The 21,887-nt window shown below is 39.9% G+C and overlaps 1 protein-coding gene across 14 annotated transcripts in view; it reads right to left on the bottom strand.

Annotated features, from left to right (window-relative positions):
• Positions 1-13,129, bottom strand: part of caprin2 (caprin family member 2) — a 36,879-nt gene extending 23,750 nt beyond the window's left edge. For 8 of the 14 annotated variants that reach the window (XM_008110408.3, XM_062981113.1, XM_062981116.1 and 5 more), the window contains exons 1-2: positions 13,033-13,128; positions 1,270-1,538 (exon numbers count right to left, since the gene is read on the bottom strand). In XM_008110408.3, coding sequence (XP_008108615.2) covers positions 1,270-1,521 — 252 coding nt within the window. In that variant the 5' untranslated portion in view covers positions 1,522-1,538; positions 13,033-13,128. Of the gene's footprint in view, positions 1-1,269; positions 1,539-3,589; positions 3,695-13,032 lie in introns of those variants that run through there. The other 6 variants (XM_062981114.1, XM_062981115.1, XM_062981122.1 and 3 more) reach the window with 4 other exon arrangements.
• Between the last annotated feature and the right edge of the window lie 8,758 nt (positions 13,130-21,887).

The following is a 21,887-nucleotide window of genomic DNA, read 5'->3' as shown; positions in this document are numbered from 1 at the left end:
ATTTTCAAGTATTGGCCTAATTACTTAAGTTATCTGAATTCAATTACATACTGTATTTCTTCAGTTTTAAGAAACACTTTTTTCTCAATATAAACATTTCTAAAAATGGGATGTTGTATCTTGTGTATTTTTATTCCTGGTGGTGGTACTGAAATTAGTGTGTCTTACAATCAATGGCATCTTATAATTGAAAAAAAAAACCCAGTACTAATAAACATTATAACAGCTCCCAATATTGCTATTTCTAGGCAAAAGAATAATCAAACATATTTACATCTTTACCAGGAAATCAGTCTCTCTTGAAAACAATGTCTGCAAAATTAGTACTGATTAACCAACTATTATACAGTTGGCCCTTACATTTTGACAGGTTTAATTAAAAGCCAGAAGTTGACTGCAGACTCATGCTGAAGGACCTAGGTATTCTCAGAGTGAACATCTCTCTAGGAATCTCTGGATCCTCCAGTATGATTCTATACTCAACGTCCAGCAAAAGTTGACCACAATGTTGTACTGGAAGCCCTAAAGATCATATTGTCAAAGGCTTTCACAGCCGGAATCCCTGGGTGTTACATAGTTTCTATAGGCTGTATTGCTGTGTTATAGCAGCATTTTCTAGCATCAAAATGTCCTGAGAAAATGTTGTTAGAACATGGTTATAAAACCTAAAGATTCCTAGAAACGTGTTCTCAAATAAAAAATTGATTTTCACTTTTGTAGAGGTCCTGTGACCCTAACCCCATCAATACAGCTGACCATATTGATAGCACTGGGAGATTACATGGAAATTCAAAACTGACCTGCACATCCAACTTACATGCAAATCAATGTCAAGCCTAAAGAACATAGCACAGAAAGTCTGTGATGCATATGAACTGCATGCTGTCACATAGGAAAATATTCTTACATTTCTAGTGCCCTAAATGTCATTTAAAAGCTGGCAAAATTCCAAAGCAAAACCATTATGTATGCGATTTCTACTCACAAAACTATAATAATATAGTGTTTATAAGGTTGGAATAGACCTCTGGAGACCAAGGTTTGATTCCCCACTTGCCCATGGAAAGTCATACGTTTATATTTGGTGATTCACACACTCTCAGCCCTAGAAAACCCCATAACTGTGCCACCTTAGCGTTGCCATAAGTTAAAATGACTTGAAGGCACATAACAACTGCAAAGTGCCAGAATATGTAACATTTTACAATTTCATGAGCAATAAATACATGTCCCTACCCTAAGGAGCTTATAACAGTCTAAAATGAGTACCTTCTTTTTCTCAATGTTCCTGATCTTGTGTTTTAAACAGATAAGCCCATTATCAATGTATGTTTCATAGGCCTGGGAAGTGGTGGTGGTAGAATTCAAAGCAGCCTGCAGGGGGCTCAAGGGAGACTGATTATCCCCTCGAGGACCTTGAGCCACCTGCTGCTTAGCCAGCTTCATGCTCTTCTCTTCCTCTTCTTCAGAGTGGCATGAAGGCGAAGGGTGACGGAGCGGCGACTGTGAAAGCTGCACCATTGAAACGACGGCTAGGACTGCAAGAAAGAAAAACTATCTTTGCTCTTCACTCATAGCAACTTCACTATTCACAGTTAGAACACTAGAATATCTGCTATGAAAAGCATTTTAATGGAGGAAAGATTTCCACAAATGAAGAACTTTACAGAACTTAGTTACACTCTTATACACACCGATGCTAAAATTTAATATAGATTTTCAGCATGCTCAAGGAATAACCACCACTGAAGCGTAAAGACTCAAACAATATCAAGTGTTTAAACTTTAAACAGCCAAAGATCTGGCAATATAGTCTGCAAGAGACCTAAAAGGGTGTAAGTTTGAAGAATCAATATTCACAGTACTCTATCTGTATAAACTCCTTCCTCCCCTTTCCTGCTTTGGAAAAGTTCCTGCTGGCATTTATTATTCACCAACCTCTATTTCACCACATACACATCCGAAGTCAAATATCGAAATATCACTTAAAAGACTCTGGCCTCAACAACCATGTTATTCTCTCAGAAACACTGGAGGGAGAGTAAAAAATGTCAACTCTATTTCCTAAATGCACTAGAAATAGCAAACATCAGTTGTTCCATATCCTAGAGACAGTAGAACACAGAAAAGAACACAGGCATCCTCTAGCAAAAGGTATCTGTCATAATGAATTTATGGGAATAAGTGATAGGGTAGATTAATTATTGGAAATAAGTAAGGCCAGACAATTAAAACAGTGGAAGAGAAAATAATATTTTGGAATGAAGGAGGATAAATAGTACTGTTAATCTGCTATAGCCAAAAAATAGTCACCCAATTTCTAAAAGCCTATAACTGCAGACTGCAGAGCTCTTATTATTATTATCTTTATTATTTATACCCTTCCTTTCTCCCTATGGGGACTCAAAGCAGCTTCCACACTACATAAGCTTGAAAAGTGTAGTACAAAGATTTAAAAAACCATCTATGGAAATCTACCCTAGACTTGTTGTTTTGCCACAAATTGTTTACTTTTTATTTTATTGCTTACTATTACTTGATGTATTAAGCATATCTCAAATGCTATATTTGTATATTTAAATTTCTGATCTTGTTAGTTTGAGTTATTTTTAAATTATATTTTGATATTATTTATTATTGATGTTTATTATTATTTATTGTTTATTATTTGATCTGTTTGTCACATCTTGTTGACATTGAATGTTTGCCATTTTTCTGTTGTACCCTCAGGGAGAGAGGGCAGGATAAAAATAAAGTATTATTATGTATTAAATAGTATCAGTGTGGTAAAAACAGAATTAAAATACAATAAATACGCTTACAGATAAAAGAGCAGTTGTGCCAGTAAGCAAAGAGGGGAGACAAAGGAACACCAGGGCATCTTTATTTTCAAACAGTGCCAGTGATGGATGGCACAAGCAAGCCTACTCTTCACATTTACTCTAAAGTCACCCCTCTGTGCTCAGCAAGGCTCCCAAATAAACAAGCACAGGACTCCAGCTGGACAGCAGAATCTGCCAGTTTGTTCAGGAGCAGTTCTCATTGATGCCTATTGTATTACTGCCTTCATCATGATATTCACATGGGTCACTCTGGCTTTGGTATGAGGATAATAATAGAATTATTATACCTGATGATAGATACAATTATTATTGCATTTTACATTGTTGTTATGATTATACCAAATTATGCTTACAGTAGACTCTCAATTCACGAACCCAAGCAGCCAGCAAAAAGGAAATTAAGAAATAATATCATTGGAATTCATCCTTTTAGCCTAGGCATGGGCAAAATTGGTCCCTCCAGGTGTTTTGGACTCCAATTCGCACCATTCCGGACAGCCTCAGGCCCCTTCCTTTTCCCCCTCAGCCGCTTAAGCGGCTGAGAGGGAAAAGGAAGGGGCCTGAGGCTGTCAGGAATGGTGGGAATTGGAGTCCAAAACACCTGGAGGGACCAACTTTGCCCATGCCTGTTCTACAGGGAAAGGAGGAGGGCGGGAGGGAGGCCTCCGCAGCCCCATCCCCTTCTCCTCCGCAGAAGCGACGGTGATTGGGCAGAAGCGGGCCTCCCTCCCTCTCTTCCCACTCACCTCATCAGGCAAACCAGCTCCAGCCCAGCCCGGCGCCGGCCTCCTCGCTTATAAACCCCTCCTCGCCCTTGCGCGAGGGGAAAGGGGCGGGGCCTCCGCGTCCGGCCAATCGGAGGCCTCTTCCGCCCTTCCCTCCGCCCCCTGTCGCCGCGTGCCCGCCTCCTCGCGCGCTCGGCCCCGCCCCCGCGTGGCCCGCTGGACCGTTAACTGCAGGGCTTGCGAGGCGGCCTGTTTTGAAGGATTTGGGCCTGCTGGTTTAGTTACTGTTAAAGCAGAGACACTGAGGCAGATTTCCCCCTCAGGAATAGAATCAAAGCAGTTTGACATCACATTCACTGCCATGGCTCAAGGCTATGGAGAGTTCTGGTGCCTCCAAGGATCCCAAGACAGCTGAAGTGATGTCTAGCTGCATTACTTCTACATAGGGCCCTTCCACACAACCATATAACCCCGGATATATTGGCAGAAAATCCCACAATATCTGCTTTGAACTGGGTTATCTGAGGCCCCTTCCACACAGCTGAATAAAATGCCACACTTTCTGCTTTGAACTGGAAGATACGGCAATGTGGACTCAAGATATCCCAGTTCAAAGCAGATATTTATTTATTTATTAGCAACATTTATATCCCACCCTTCTCACTCTGAAGGGGACTCATAATATAATAATAATAATAAATTTATTCTTATATCCCGCCCCATCTCCCCGAGGGGACTCGGGGCGGTTCACAACAATAATAAAAACAGTGACAAATTACACATTGTAAAATCAAACATGAAAAGCAGTCATACAATCAATACATACATCACATGTTAAAAACAAGGAGATAAAACAGTTCTAGGCCGAAATAGAGGGCTTCTGTAGCTTCGTGGCAGAAGTACTCAGCAAGGTATCAATAATCATGGCAGAACGCTCTCTAATTAAATTAAATGGGCAGACAAATCAACCCCCCAAAATTAGTTGGGGGTTTACAAGTATATATACATACAATATGTATGGCGGTTTACAAGTATATATACATACAATATAATATTGTGGATTATCTGCCATGGTATTCTGGGTTATATGGATGTGTGGAAGGGCCCTAGATTATATGGCTGTGTGGAAGGATCCTGAGTTCATACTGCCATATATTCAAGTTCAAAGCAGATAATGTGGTATTTTTCTCTGTGTGGAAGGGGACTCAGTATTAAATAATGTCATCACACTTAAAATATTACTTCAGAAGTATACTTTGGGTATCCCACCCCAGAATGCTGGCAACTTCAGCGTTTTGGATATACAATAGAGTCTCAATTATCCAACATAAACGGGTCGGCAGAACATTGGATAAGCGAATATGTTGGATAATAAGGAAAGATTAAGGAGAAGCCTATTAAACATCAAATTAAGGTATGATTTTACAAGTTCAGCACCAAAACATCATGTTATACAACAAATTTGACAGAAAAAGTAGTTAAATTCGCAGTAATGTTATGTTGTAATTACTATATTTATGAATTTAGCACCAAAATATATTGAAATATATTTTGGATATACATATGAGTCCCAAGCATTTGCACATACATAATAACAACCTCCAAATTGCCAGCATCCACTGTATAATGGAGAAAGGCAGGGAGTTTCAGAAAAGCATCAATTTCTGTGTTGTTGAAGGCTTTCACTGATTTGTCATTTGTTTTCTGGGCAGTATTCTCTCCTGACGTTTCGGCCACATCTATGGCAGGCATCCTTAGAGGTTGTGAGGTATATTGAGGTTTAAAATTCCTGTTTTATTGACTATTCTAAAGCCTTTGACTGTGTGGATCATAACAAATTGTGGCAAGTTCTTGGTGGTATGGAGATACCAAGCCACCTTGTTTGTCTCCTGAGGAATCTGTATAACAGCCAAGTAGCAATGGTCAGGACAGACCATGAAACAACAGACTGGTTAAAGATTGGGAAACTGGTTCAAGATTGGGTATGGCAGGGTTATATATTCTCACCCTGCCTATTCAACTTGTATACAGAATGCATTGTGCGGGGCTTGACGAATCCAAGGCTGGAGTTAAAATTGCTGGAAGAAACATTAACGACCTTAGATATGCACATGATTCCACTTTGATGGCCGAAAGCAAGGAGGAGCTGAGGAGCCTTATCAACAAGGTGAAAGAAGAAAGTGCAAAAGCTGGGTTGCAGTTAAACATCAAAAAAAGCCAAGATTATGGCAACCAGACCGATTGACAACTGGCAAATAGAGGGAGAAAACGTGGAGGCAGTGACAGACTTTGTATTTCTAGGTGCAAAGATCACTGCAGACGCAGACTGCAGTCAGGAAATCAAAAGACTTTTCCTTCTTGGGAGGAGAGCAATGATCAATTTTGACAAAATAGTGAAAAGTAGAGACATCAAACTGGCAATGAAGGTCCACATGGTTAAAGCAATGATGGATAGCAACCTATGGATGCAAGAGCTGGACCATAAGGAAGGCTGAGCGAAGGAAATATGCTTTTGAACTGTGGTGCTGGAGGAAAATTCTGAGAGTGCCTTGGACCGCGCAAGAAGATCAAAATAGTCCAGACTCCAGGAAATAATGCCCGGCTGCTCACTGGAGGGAAGGATATTAGAGGAAAAGATTAAGTACTTTGGCTACATAATGAGAAAACAGGATATTGTGGAAAAGATCATGATGCTGGGAAAAATTGAAGGAAAAAGGAAGAGGGGCTGACCAAGGGCAAGATGGATGGATGTTATCCTTGAAGGGATTGACTCAACCTTGAAGGAGCTGGGAGTGGCCACGGCTGACAGGGAGCTCTGGCGTGGGCTGGTCCATGAGGTCATGAACAGTCAGAAATGACTGAACGAATAAACACACACAATAGTAACCTTGGAAATGGGACCCACCATTTATGTTTCGTATACAACTTCAGAAATATAGCCTGAATGTCCTTTCATACAATATCTTTCATAATTTTGTGGATTAAATAAACACTATGTATACTGAGTCTCCTTTGTGGAGAGAGAAAGTAAGGTACAAATAAACATAGTAATGATCACCAGAAGCCAAAGATGTCACTATCTCAGGCACCAACAAGGCTGATTTTGGTATAATTTGGATTTTGGCATTCTAAGTACGGGACACTCAGCCTGTAATTCGTCACCATTCTAGCCTTGAGGCCCTCATGTTGTTGGTTGATTCATTTAACTGGATTTCCAAAGTGGATTGTTTTTCCCTTTAAGAAGTTTCCTATGGAAATTGATGTTATGGAAAAGCAGTCAAACATATTTCTACAATCATGCAAGATATTAAATTCAGGTTTCCTGTCAGACTTATGGCTGGCTGTTTAGCAGCCTAGTAAACCGACCACTTTATTGGGTATTAATAATGGGTGAAAAATCATTTCATTCTGGAATGTTTACGGGGTTTTCTACCTATATGGGTCCAAACCATTTGGTTTATTCCAAGAGTCAAGATAAATATGCAAAAAACTGACGTCAGAGAAGAGAATCAGGACAAAAAGTACAGCTCCCCTTCAGCAAGCACCTGCCTCATTTCAGCATCCAATGAAGAAAATATTACCTTAATGTAGTTGTTCTCAACCTGTGGGTCCCCAGATATTTTGGCCTACAACTCCCAGAAATCCCAGCAAGTTTACCAGCTGTTAGGATTTTTGGGAGTTGAAGGCCAAAACATCTGGGGACCCACAGGTTGAGAACCATTGCCTTAAGGCCAGGTAGATATCAGTAGTGGATACAAAAGCATGTTGGATCTCTAGGCAGGAAAGCCTGATTTTGAATAAATCATGAGGAAAAGAGGGTGGAGCTACAACAGCCTCTTTACTAGCCAAAAAGACTGAAAAATAGGCTCATGTGGAGAAGGAAAGAATCACCTATTCAGACATTATCATCTCTTCATCAAAAGAGTTGAGTTTTGGAGTCTGGCTGCTGAAAGAGACCCAACTTATCTCTGCACCTTACACATCTCTACTTTTCAAACTATATTCCAGAGTTTTAGCTTCTTCCAAAACTCATCAGTGATTCCTCTTGGAAACTTAATAGGAAACCTTTCTTGAAAGCTAGTTTGACCAATACTGATCTTCTTTCATACTATGCCCTCTCATTGTCTTGTAGATAAGGAATATGGGCCATGTGGTCCTCCATATGTGTTGAACTGGGGTTCCCACCATATCTCACTCAGTGTAGGATTGATTGGAATTGCAGTCCAACATCACCTCCCTTGTTGTAAGCATATCTCAGTTCACAGGATATTGAGGACCCACATATCTGTTCTTTAGTAAATGTCGAGATGTGAATTTGAAGGGGACTCTTAAACCTTTTGTTGTCTAAAAGAGAGTCCCAGCAGCTGTAGCCTGTCATGCAAGTTCAGTTGCTGAAATTCACTCTTCAGTGCAGCTGTTAAAGGTACAGCAGACCTGCTTCCTTTTACTTCTGGTCACCAATCTGTGAATTAAATTTATACTTTACACTAGGGCTGGGCAAACTGTGGCCCTCCAGTTGTTTTGGACTTCAACTCCCACAATTCCTAACAGCCGATATCGGCTGTTAGGAATTGTGGCAGTTGAAGTCCAAAATACCTGGAGGGCTGAAGTTTGCCCAGGCCTAGTCTATACTGTAGAATTAATGTAGTTTGACACTACTTTAACTACCATGGAATCCTGAGATGTATGGTTTGGTGAAGCAGAGAAAGTAAAGACTTCTAGAGAAGTAGACACTTGAATACTGATGCTCCAGGTTGTGTCTACTACTATGTTCCACCAGAGTAAAAAAACTATTTGCATCTGAGGAGCTAATACTGCCGTATACTGTCATGCAGTACATCCCATTGAAATAAGGATTCACATACTCATTTCTATAAGCGCTTGCCTAGCCCCCTTCTCTCACACAATATTTTTGGTCATTATTTCCCTTTGTACAGGTTGATGAGGAAGGTTTTCTCACTATGTTTTATTGTGTCCATGTGTTGCACATGAAGTCAGGGGAGAAGAGAGAGATTAGTATGACAGTCTATTTGTATGATATGTTCTTTCTCAGATTGTTTTTAATGAGATCCTTCATTTGTAATTTCTTCTATAAAATAAGTAACCCCACTGTTGGATGATGGCATTCTGTCCATAGCATATATTCAAGACTGTCTCTGTACATTTATTAACTGACTAGCTGTGCCCGGCCACGCATTGCTGTGGCGAAGTGTGGTAGTATGGGAAATAAAATATTGAGGAATTGGTGGTAGTTAGTATATGTTATTTCCTAAAGCTTGTGAATATACGATAGTTCTGGTATTTTCTTTTTTCTCTTTTTTTTTGTCTGTTAGAAGCAAATATGAATGCTGCAATAGCCAGAATGATTAGCATGTAATGGGGAGAATCTATTATTGGGAGGTGTTAGCTGGCCCTGATTGTTTCATGTCTGGAATTCCCCTGTTTTCAGAGTGTTGTTCTTTGCAATATTTTGTGTTCTTCTACTGTCCGTGAGGGGCCCCTGGTGGCACAGTGTGTTAAAGCGCTGAGCTGCTAAACTTGCGGACCAAAAGGTTCCAGGTTCAAATCCTGGGAGCGGAATGAGCGCCCGCTGTTAGCCCCAGCTCCTGCCAACCTAGCAGTTTGAAAACATGCAAATGTGAGTAGATCAATAGGTACTGCTCCAGCGGGAAGGTAACGGCACTCCATTCAGTCATGCCGGCCACATGACCTTGGAGGTGTCTACGGACAACGCCGGCACTTAGGGTTAGAAATGGAGATGAGCACCAACCCCCAGAGTCGGTCACGACTGGACTTAACGTCAGGGGAAACCTTTACCTTTACTACTGTCTGTGTAGATGAAGAAATGCCCATATGCAGTGCTTGAGTGTATACACTCAAAAAGAAAGGCTGGGCTTTGATGATGCAAGGCTATTCAGTGCTGGCCAACAGTGGATTCCCCTAGGCAGGAAGCAGCCAGGCAAGTGGGGTTTATATCCGCTGTGGAATAATGTCCAGGGTGGGAGAAAGAAATCTTGTCTGTTGGAGGAAAGTATGAATGCTGCAATTAGCCAGAATGGTAAAGGTTTTCCCTGACGTTACATCCAGTCGTGTCCGACTCTGGGGGTTGGTGCTCATAATAATAATAATAATAACTTTATTTTTATACCCCACCTCTATCTCCCCAAAGGGGACTCAGGGCGGCTTACATAAAATAAAATAAAAACAATAGCAATATAAAACACAACAATAGACAAAAAACATGCACAATTATAAAAATTTAAACATTAGCCAATAAAAACAAATGACAAGAACTAATAAAAACATGGATTAAAACAGAGAGGTTGTAAAAGTAGACTGGGTAAGGTGCACCATATAAATATTGTAAACACGAGGTGACTGATAAAGTGCTGCAAGTTCTTGGAAGTGCAAATTGGGATGGGAATAGACCCTGTGTCTTTATCAAGTTGACATAGGTAAAAAGTGCAAACCGGTACAGGAATGGTCACAGATACAGATTGCTATGGGGATGTGCAATCTTTAACTAAAGGCCTGAGTAAAGAGCCAGGTTTTCAAGCTCTTTCTGCATGCTACCAGGGTGGGGGCTTGCCTGATTTCCCTGGTGAGTGAGTTCCAGAGCCGGGGGGCCACCACGGAGAAGGCCCTCTCTCTCGTCCCCACCAACCGCACTTGTGCCGGAGGTGGGAGCGAGAGGAGGGCCTCGCCCTGAACGAAGAGATTGTGCAGGTTTGTAGGAGGAGAGGAGATCACTAAGGTAGGAGGGTCCCAAACCGTTCAGGGCTTTGTAGGTGATCACCTGCACCTTGAATTGGGTCCGGAAGGTGAACGGCAGCCAGTGGAGTTCCTTAAGCAGGAGCTCATCTCCATTTCTAAGCCGAAGAGCCGGAGTTGTCCATAGACACCTCCAAGGTCATGTGGCCAGCATGACTGCATGGAGCGCCGTACCTTCCCGCTGGAGCGGTACCTATTAATCTACTCACATTTGCATGTTTTCGAACTGCTAGGTTGGCAGAAACTGGAGCTAACAGCAGGCACTCACTCCGCTCCCTGGATTTGAACCTGCGACCATTTGATCTGCAAATTCAGCAGCTCAGCGCTTCAACACACTGTGCCATTTATTAGCATTATTATTTTCAGTTTGAAAGCCTGGCTGATTCCTCCCTGGAGGAATCCTTTGTTGAGAGGTGTTAGCTGGCCCTGACTGTTTCCTGTCTGGAATTCCACTGTTTTCAGAGTGTTGTTCTTTATTTACTGTCCTGATTTTAGAGATTATATTGTTCTGCATTATCATACCACAGTAATATAGATATGTATAATCTTATATTATCTGCTTAGAAGTGGATTATATGAGGCCCCTTCTACACAGCTGTATAAAATCCACACTGAACTGGATTATATGGCAGTGTGGACTCAAGATAATCCAGTTCAAAGCAGATACTGTGGATTATCTGCCTTGGCATTCTGGGTTATATAGCTGTGTGGAATGGCCTTGAGTCTACACTGCCATATAATCCAGTTCAAATCAGATAGTCTGTATTTTATAGGCATGTGGAAGAGGCCTAAGGGCTATATCCAGGGCTATAAAGGTAAAGGTTTCCCCTGACGTTAAGTCCAGTTGTGACCGACTCTGGGGGTTGGTGCTCATCTCCATTTCCAAGCCGAAGAGCCAGCGCTGTCCATAGACACCTCCAAGGTCATGTGGCCGGCATGACTGCATGGAGTGCAGTTACCTTCCCACCGGAGCGGTACCTATTGATCTACTCACATTTGCATATTTTCGAACTGCTAGGTTGGCAGGAGCTGGGACTAACAGCAGGCACTCATTCCACTCCCGGGATTTGAACCTGAGACCTTTTGGTCCGCAAGTTCAGCAGCTCAGCACTTTAACACACTGTGCCACCAGGGGCCCCGATCCAGGGCTATACACAGCCCTATATCCCATAATTTCAAGGCAGAATATTCCACATTATCTGAGTGTTGACTCAGATAACCCAGTTCAAAGCAGATATTGTGGGATTTTCTGCCTTGATATCCTGGAATAAAGGGCTGTGTGGAAGGGCCCTAAGTGAACCCTGGCTGTCCCCCGGGTACCATTGTGCTGAGGGAGTTGCTATGACACAAAGTGAATGGGGTCTAAAGGCGGCGGGGCACACCCTTCTGACTGGCAGCCAAGGGGAGAACCTTCCTCGTCCTCTGCCCCCCCCCCCCCCAATTTTCTAATGGGAGGTCTATGGCAGCTGGCTTTCTCTCTACCTGCTCTTCTCCACATGCTGGGCATCCCCATCAGCTGTAAACACAGTGCCCTCCTCAGGGCAAGTACAGAGAGCAAAGGGAAAAAGGGGGAGCATGCCATTCGGTCCAAAAAGGGAGGAGGTGAAAGTGAAAAATAGATATAGGCAGATCTGGGTTTTTTTTCGGGGGGGGGGGGGGGGTTGATGGTCACTCCTTGGAAAGTGATTAGTTTTGTGGCCAAATTTTGTGTGATTTGGCCCAGTGGTTTTGTTGTTAAATCCATCCTAATTATGCACATTACATTTTTATATATATAGATGGAAAGATACCAGACTCCTGAATAAGATGGATGGCCCCATTTTTACAATTATTACCCAAGTGTCTACATGGCTTTGCAGCTGTATGACTCTCCCAGACAAACAGTTAAAGGACTTACAATCATGATTCATTCTTTCTGTCCCTTTCAATCAGAGAATTAAGGTCAATTCAGAACATTAGCTATTACTGGCATTTCTAATGATAGGGAGGTTCCTGTCAAGCCAAGTTATCCACATAGGTATGACCCAAAATCTAATTTTATCTCTTTAATCTTGAAGGTATAGCAGATCCATTGGGACAATCATACTACTGTATTTCCAAAGGAGTTAACAACATGTTTTTAAGAAGATTGCAACAAGGTATGACACCTATGGCTGTATAGAGTCCAGAAAATAATATCTACAGATGTACTGCCTTTGAACATGGGAGTTTCCCATGTGTCCATATTTAGTGGCCACTAACAAATCCATCCGCTATTTATTATGCAGTAACCCCTGCCAGCAGACACATTATCCTGAGTTTAAAATGGTAAATTATCTGATTATAATGAATTCAACTAATCTTTTTTTGAAAAAAAATTCAGCTAGTGACTATCACAAAATCTTGTAGCAGAGAATACTACCTATACATTAGCTATATTTTTCTTGAAGAAGTCCTTTGTTACTTCTGAAATGACTGCCAGTAAGTTTAATGGATGAACTCGAGTTCTATTATTATGAGGAAGTAGTTTTTCTCTGTACTTTATCCACATCATCCATAATGTTATATGCTCACATCATGTCCCACTTGTCTTATATTTTAATTGGCCAAGATCAAAGTACTGGTTATTATCTTTTAAAGGCCTACAGAGCTAGAACCCAGAAAACAAAATGAAACAAACAAAAACTCCTGCGTGAGTATGTCAGTTTACTTACATATTCTGGCAATGATAGATAATCCTTAGCCCATAGGTAGAATGTGGTCTGTCGGGTGGTGTCTATCTGCAATAAGCTTCTTCTGCTTTATCTCCAATCAGAGATAGGAGGCTTTTTAACACTCCAATAGCAGTTGCATTCCAGGGAAGGTGTTGCATAGAACTAGTTTACAGTTCAAAGTCAAACCCATAAATTGAGCTGGAAATTTCAATTGCAATTACAGATAAATCACAATTTACATTGCTCTTATTTGCAAAATGTTAAATTTACAGTGTTTTCCACAACTAAATATCTACAGAGCATAGCTCTATCAGAACACCTGTGTAGTGGAATAAAGCAACAGAGTGAGAGGGGTGAGCGAGTTGGAGTTTGGGTATATGTGAAAAACGGATTTGATTGTTTGATCGTAAGGCGAGTTCCGACTGTACTACAATAATGTGGTTTCTAGCTTTGCAGACTGGTCACCAATGCCCAATTCCTCAACTTCTCCCAGTTTTAAACAAGTTGTGCTTCTTTCCCAACCTCATAATATATTGTTTTTTATTTTACAAATTGTGCTTCTGACTCACTCCCCTTCAGGCACTGTTTTGAAACTGTAAACCATAAAGATACCAATGCTAGTAAGCAAAATACCTGAAGATTTCCTGAGAGTACTTTCTATTGAAAGTAATGGGACTTACATTTGAGTAAACAGATATAGATTTGTGTTGCAGACATTCTAATAAGAGTTAAAAACAGACAGTATACCAGTTTAAATAGTGTCTCAACTTTGAGGCAGATGTCATTGTTCAGATTAAATTTATTGCACATTTGTTTTTTCATCAGACAGGAATAGCATTATAACTTTGATCTTTGGTCTGATAACAGGGAAAGCTGTGCTAAATTACATGTATATCATTTTTATAAGCAGTGGACAAATTGCTAATCTAGATGAACAATCACTTTTGTTATTGGTTCAGCTAATTGCTTTTAGGGACAGTTTGACCCTTGAATATTGATAATTATGACTTGAATATTCAGGGCTGAAAAAAATTGAGAATTGTGCGTCAACTAAATATGGATACATCCATGAGACACTACATACTAAATGGCTGTTAACCCATCTATCTCATTTAATATTAATACACTATTGGCATTTGAAAATGGAAGAGGGCAGATTTTCATTGCATTTGATGTATTGTTTGAAATGTACATACTATAGTATGCCAATAACGGATGTTTGTGACAGGAAATTATATAGCCCTTCAAATGATTTAGTAAACTCTGTACCTTTAAACCTTGCTTAAAATCCTTGCTCCAAAGGGCAGATTTTTTTAGAATTAAAGATGGGCAGAAATAATTGAGTAATACAGTAGAGTTTCACTTATCCAAGCCTCGCTTATCCAAGCCTCTGGATTATCCAAGCCATTTTTGTAGTCAATGTTTTCAATATATTGTGATATTTTGGTGCTAAATTCGTAAATACAGTAATTACAACATAACATTACTGCGTGCGTATTGAACTACTTTTTCTGTCAAATTTGTTGTATAACATGATGTCTTGGTGCTTAATTTGTAAAATCATAACCTAATTTGATGTTTAATAGGCTTTTCCTTAATCCCTCCTTATTATCCAAGATATTCACTTATCCAAGCTTCTGCCGGCCCGTTTAGCTTGGATAAGTGAGACTCTACTGTAGCTACATTTTGTGTTTTCAATACTTGGGATCATCCACAGATATACTGAACTTTGTTTGTTTCTCTCCTTCACATCCCTTGTATTTCCACTTTGTGTGACTTTCTGAAAGCCCCCAGTGGGTTTCCAAGGCCAAGCAGGGATCCAAAGCTTGGGTCTCCAGAGTTATAGACCAGTGTTCAAAGCATTACACCACACTGGCTCTAGGGTTGTACTTCCTTCAAACCATTACACCACACTGGCTCCATGGTTGTCTTTCCATAGCCATAACTCAGAATATTCTGAGTTACACAGAAAGGCACAGAAAGACTCTGCTTCTTACAGAGATACAAATGAGTATCTGGTGACTCTATCGAATTGTAGCCTCTTTCACATTTCAGTGATCTGTGGAACCTGTTCCAGAATGGGTGTGATAATCTGTTTCATTGTTACAAAACATTTTATGTTACCAAAGATTTCAAAAGAAGCTATAGTGGATTGCAGCCCTGCATCTAAGTACTCAAAACTGAAATTTCTTGTCAAATAGACTGAAAAATTTTAAGGTGCCCAAAACTCCTTTTTATTCTTCTTTAAAGTAATTTTGTTTCCAACACATGATGGATTTCAGTATATTAGGTTTAACATCTTTTATGTATACTCCTTGAATATGATCCACATTTAGATCTGTACAATTGCTGGAAGTGAATCTCCAATACAGCCTTCTTTGCTGGTTCGGTGTTTCCAGCTCTTTGGATGTGCTACATACAATGTGTTGTCATAGGCAGGAAAATGCAAATATCTGAAAACTGGATGGAGCCATCTTCTACAAGTTGAGCACTTTTCTCTATGAACAGATTTTGGATCCCACCCAATAGCACAATTGCTAGCCATGATTAGCTCTTCCTTTTAGATATCTTACAACTTTTTAAAAATCTGCATTGCAAAATTACATTTAACATTTTAAGATGAGATAGCAAAAAATAAACAGACATTAAATAACATTCAGCGGTACATCTGGAAATACGTAATGTTCATCAGTCTGATGAACTACGGTAATTATTTTTACAACTTGAACCTATGAAATCGAAACACGACTAAAAATGAACCCTATGTGTTGCTTTATGAATTAAATGTTAGAGAACAGATCTAGTGGCAGGAACTGGAATCGAATGTATATGTTCAGAAAAGTAAGAAAGTTGTCCTGCATGCACAATGTTTGTAGGTGCTTTTGTGACTATTCCTCAATTTTGCTGTATAATGGAGGCCTGCCAAGTTGGAATGCTGCTGTGTTTGCAAAACTGTCCAGCAGCCACTTGCTCAGAACAAAAGTGACAGGAGCCTGTATTGTCGGGAGCACAAAAAAACAGCTCTAACATCATTATAGAGCTCTCCAAGCGGAATTAGAAAGTGCAACTGTGAGTGTCCCCTTGCTAATCTTATTTGTCTTTGCCTTATAAACATTCCTGCCACAATTAATGTTTATGCCGGCATCTCCAGCAGCACCTATAAGATCAATGCTTTGCTTGCAAATGGAGATTTCTTAACATGTAGAGACTTTTCAAATGCCACTCCTGAATGCACAGATGAGCACGTTAGCTCAAAACAGTGAACAAAAATGATTCCTTTCCACCAACATTATCTACGGATGCTTTCATAGCTGAATGGAGACATATAAACTTGCTAGTCCCTCACAAGAGAAAACTTGAGTCTTGTGCTTAATACCTCTACTACTGTTGTCATTACACTGTTACGAAATACTTATTCATCACTTTGGGTATGTTGTGTATCTACAATATTTTGCAATTTTTTCACACACACACACACACAAACACAAGTAAAATGTGTCTGAAGCCTCCTTTCTGAACAGGATGGGAAATGAGGGAAGCTAATAGTTAAGGATTACAGTCTTGATGCAGAAGCTGAGGACCGGTGAATGATCAGAGACACAGAGATGTAGTACAGACCTTATAGCAGGGATAATTCTAGAAGTGTGGAGAAGGCCCCAAAATAAAAGGGCTTAATATTCTGTTGAATCTATTGAATGCCACATTAACAGCATAGAAGCAGAAACTTCTACAGTGTGAATCCATTTCCTTTATGCTGCCATTTAAACAGCTGGAAATGTCCTTCTCTTTACTCTATACTATTAAAACACCTGAGAGTACACCCATATCTCATTGTAATTACTAGAATCCACCAGATCTTGCCTCCAGCCCTGACTACATAGACACATTACTGAGCTATATATTTGATCCATTGGTAAAAATAAAAATAAAAAATGGATGTCCAGCTTCAAGATCTTGCCAAACATTATCATCTTTTTCAATGAGCCATATTGTCTCATGATATGTCCAGAGCTAAACAACCAAAGTATGACAGTCTGAGCAAGGGAAACCCAGGATGTTTCAAAAAAAAATATTTATTTATTTACTTACAGTATTTATATTCAAGTAAAATGAAAAAGAATGGGAAATACTGGACATTGCCAGGGACCTTTTTTCCTTTCAGGATAAGTCTAGAGAGAAGCTATTGTTTATTTAAAAATATGGGTCAGTGCCTTGTGATCTCTGCTCTTTAACACAATAGCTACTCGATTTGTCAAGCTTGTTTAGTTGTGTGGGAAGCAGACAAGAGAAAGTGGAGAGTGAAGGATATATTTTATTTCTTGTTGGCTAAATGTAGAAGGATCTATTGAAAGAAAAAGTCACCACACTGACTAATGAGTTTCTGTTGAGGAAGGAATGTTTTGCTGAAGTTTTTAGGTAAAAGTAGAAAGCTTCCCCAAATAAGCTATTTATCCTCAGATGGTAGTGTGTATCTGTTTTATGATAGCATCCTTCCCTTCCTTATTTTCCCTAAAGGCCTTTTAAAATGTGACGTAAGAGAAGGTTTAGAAGCCTTTTGCGGTTGCTAGGTATCCATACTCTGGACCAAACTGGAATGGTAACACTATGTTCTTCTGAACAAAAAGAATGACTTATAATACTCATATCAAACTAATGCCAGTGTCTAGGGAAACCTATGAGCTCCCAAAAATACTATAAAAGCACAATACAGAGATGGTCCTTAAAACAATTTGTGCTTGTAAATACTTGTATGCCCATGCCACTGAAATGCGTTCTGGGTCAAGAGGAAGCCAACACTTGGAGATTGCCTGGCAACCACTGGCAAACTTCCCAAACTCTTGGGACTGGAAAATTCTCCAGTCTTCCCTTTAAATTAGACTTTGCGATGTGGCTTGGAGAATAATTATATTGAGTGGGCCCTTCTTATTGATGTTTTCATCCTAAGAGGATGCTGCCCAACAGTTAAGTCTTAGCAGTTAACACCTACCACTGTCCAAGCACTGCATGATAATTATTTTCAAAATATGGCACTCTTTCTATGCATACAGTACTAGATGAAGTTTAGCAATAAGGGCTGAAAAGGGTCAATGCACTGAATGCACTATTCTTTTTTAAACGAAAGTTTGTCTTTTAAAACCCCTACATTTAAGAAATGTTTATTCAAGAACTTATAACAAGAACTTATAAGTGCTGCTGCATGCTGGAGTTGACAACTGATATTTTTTAAACATGCATGACCTATTTACTTAGTGAAGATCAGAATGGTTTACAACACTGATGTCAAAAATGCATTTAAAACCATGGATTTTTAAATTTCTGCTGTTCAGTGATTTAATATGCACTAGACTGCATTTTATTGAAATAACTGTTATACAAACCTTTACTGTACAATTAGCTCTCCTCATCATCTTGGATTAATCCAGAGGTGCACATGGGTGAAGAAAATGCCAGGAACTCCACAAAGGGAAGAAAGGTCTGAGACATGGGATAATGCCTACGGTAACACAGAAGCACATCACTCAGAACAGCAAAAGGAGGAGACAAGTACATGACCAATATACATACCTGGATGACCATAAACCCTAAAGGACCATAAGAAAGTAGCAGCAATGGCCAGGTCTCTAAGGTGGGCTATCTAGAAGTAACTTCTAGCTCTACTTAACCACATGAAAAAGTAAGAGTGTACAATTTTTGTGGGATGGGAAAGTGAGTTGGTAGGTAGACAAGTAGAGGACACAAAACCCAGTAGCTGATCTGCAGGATTTCCACTAAATAAAATGCACAGTTTATATTAATTTTAGAGTTATGCTTCCATTGTACAAGCAGTGTCACATGAAACAAAGGCCAGAATAATCATGTTGGACTAAAATAGAGGACAGTGATTTTTAAAAATGAGCTCTTTTGTAAACTGCTTCTAACTTTTTGTGAGATGAACTTTGTCTTGTTTTGAGAAGAGGCCGATTCAAAATGTTATTTTTGCAAACAGTGTTAACAGCAAGTTTATTGTAGAAATTGCAGATTGGCCAGAGAGAAACCTTGGTACATGTCTGGGGGGGGGGGGGGAGGAATGGGAGAAATTCAGGCTGAGTTCCAAAATGAGATAAAGATATGTCTTCTCTTGAGCTTGGAAAAGTTACTTTTGGAGCATGCAGTTTCCAGAATCCCCAACAACTACAACTCCCAGTTTATTGGGAGATCTTGGGAAATATGAACTAAAAATAAAGAACAGTCTACTATCTGTGCCTTAATTTTTATGTGACAATTTTGGCATTTTAAAAAATTACTTCTTTACATTCCTGATTTTGCTATGACTTTTTAAAAACTAAATGTTGAACTATCTATGATAAAAGCATCAAAATAAATAATTTCTGTATCAGCTCAGTCATAAATAAAAATAGGGGTTGTGATTAAGAAATGGAAAAATGACTAAAACATGGGAAGGCAGCTGTGAAAGAACTACATAAGTGCAAAGATATCTTAATAAATAGGAAAGCAGTCTCATCCATAATGTAGTATTTCTAATTTCCGGTGCATAATGCAAACAAGAAGAGCAAGTCAAGTCTGATTTCTGAATGAAGACAGATAAAATCTGATACACAAAAAGCTGAAACTGAATTCTGCAGGAACAGATCTTGAAAAAGATTTATAAGGGGACTACAGTGTCCAGAATCTCCCTATGGAATTGCTAAAGTAGTCCTGAAAATAAATTTTACAAACTAAGAGCAAGTGTTAGGGCATAACAGAGATGTACAACATTGAAACGTGGAGGATTTCTTATGCAAATGACTCCACCTAGTGGCTTTAAAATAGAACAAGCCATGTGTGCTGAAATTCTTGTTCACTCTTCTCCAGACTTGAGAAGCATTAATGTGTACATTAAATTACAACCATCTCAAAACAATTGAAATATAGACATTGTTTTTTTTTGTTTTTTCGTGTCAGGAGCAACCGAAGTTGCTTCTGGAGTGAGAGAATTGGCCGTCTGCAAGGATGTTGCCCAGGGGACGCCCGGATGTTTTGATGTTTTACCATCCTTGTGGGAGGCTTCTCTCATGTCCCCGCATGGAGCTGGAGCTGATAGAGGGATCTCATCCGCACTCTCCCCAGGTGGGATTCGAATCTGGCAACTTTCAGGTCAGCAACCCAACCTTCCAGTCACTTAGTCCACTACGCCATCTGGGGGCTCCACTGTTAAAACTATTTTAATTCCTTTTAAATAATCTTGGACAAACATTTTTTACTGTATAGATGTGTAATACCCATGTCTTACTCAGTTTCAGATACAGCTTGGTCTAGTGGTTTAAGTATTGGACTGAGATTCTGGAGACCAGGGTTTGAATCCCTGCTCAGCCATGGAAAGTGGAAACTCACTGGGACACCTTGGATAAATCTCTCTCTCAGCCTCAGAAGGCAAAGGCAAACTCTCTCTGAACAAATCTTGCCAGAAAAAGTTGCATTAAGATCACTGTAAATCAGAAATTACGTGAAGGTACATAACAATTTAGGAGCCCCTGTGGCGAAGTGTGTTAAAGCACTGAGCTGCTGAACTTGTAGACCGAAAGGTCCCAGGTTCAAATCCCGGGAGCGGAATGAGCACCCGCTGTTGCTCCAGCTTCTACCAACCTAGCAGTTCGAAAACATGCAAATGTGAGTAGATCAATAGGTACCGCTCCGGCGGGAAGGTAACGGCGCTTCATGCAGTCATGCCGGCCACATGACCTTGGAGGTGTCTATGGACAATGCCGGCTCTTCGGCTTGGAAATGGAGATGAGCACCAACCCCCAGAGTCAGACATGACTGGACTTAACATCAGGGGAAACCTTTACCTTTACCTACATAACAATTTACATTTAAGATAGGTAGGTGCAAAATTGCAGCAACAGGCCATTATCTTCTTTATTCACCAGCTCTGCCAGCATACTTACTAAAGGCTGCAGCACAAGAAAAGTCTCCTTTTCTTGGACCCTTGACATCCACTACGGTTTGGCTCCAGAACTGGGAAGCAATCTGGTCATCTCCAATTAGATAGGTCTCTAATCTGCTGCATCAGAACTTTACTTTTTGTACCAATTACTAACATAATCTGTTTTAATAAAATCAATATAGGATTAACATGTGCTAAATCAAGGTAATTCTTAATTGCTCTACATTGAACCTACATGTTTCTCCTTGTATTTCTTTTCTATCTTTCCCCCCAGTCCAGTTGTTCAGGGATCTGTCTCTATAAACACATACATCAATTTGTCTCCCTACAGCCAGTGAATTCCTGTGTGTGGTGTAGTACTTTGAGCGTCAGACTACCACTCTGAAGACAGAAGGCCACCCCTCCAGGATGAAGAGGAACCATTGGTGGGCATTCTTTTGGTTCATGATATCGTCACACCTCCAAATCAGATTGCTACGTGATCTCTGGTTGAAAGAATAATATCTGCTAGCAAAAAGGAACCTCTAAAAACATGCTAAACAGTCTAAAAATGCCAATGCAATGAATTGGTGTTCACAAAAGATTGAAGTTTGTGGATCATGTCTTTTGAAGAACATTTTTGTTCACTTACAATCTTTATGGCACTCCATAAGTAAAAGTTAAAACCTAAGTGTAGTTATGTTTGAGTAAGTCCAATTGATTTCAATAGATCTTAATTCCAGTTAAGTCAGCACAGAATTGTAAACTAATTCTTTTAATTACCAGTCAGTTTTTTCCTTACTTCACTCTTTTCTCAAGGAGTTACCATACCTTTTCGGATCAAAGCATTAGCCCTAAATCTGCCCATCACTTGTGTTCCAGCTATTTATATTCAAGTCAGTGTAGCTGGGATCCAATTCAACTGTCAGATCAAGAAAACCAAAAAAGAAAC

Source organism: Anolis carolinensis, chromosome 5 (assembly GCF_035594765.1).
Source record: "Anolis carolinensis isolate JA03-04 chromosome 5, rAnoCar3.1.pri, whole genome shotgun sequence".
In the NCBI taxonomy this organism is placed as follows: Eukaryota; Metazoa; Chordata; class Lepidosauria; order Squamata; family Dactyloidae; genus Anolis; species Anolis carolinensis.
Note: the sequence above shows the minus strand (reverse complement) of the source record. Positions and strands in the feature narration are given on the sequence as shown.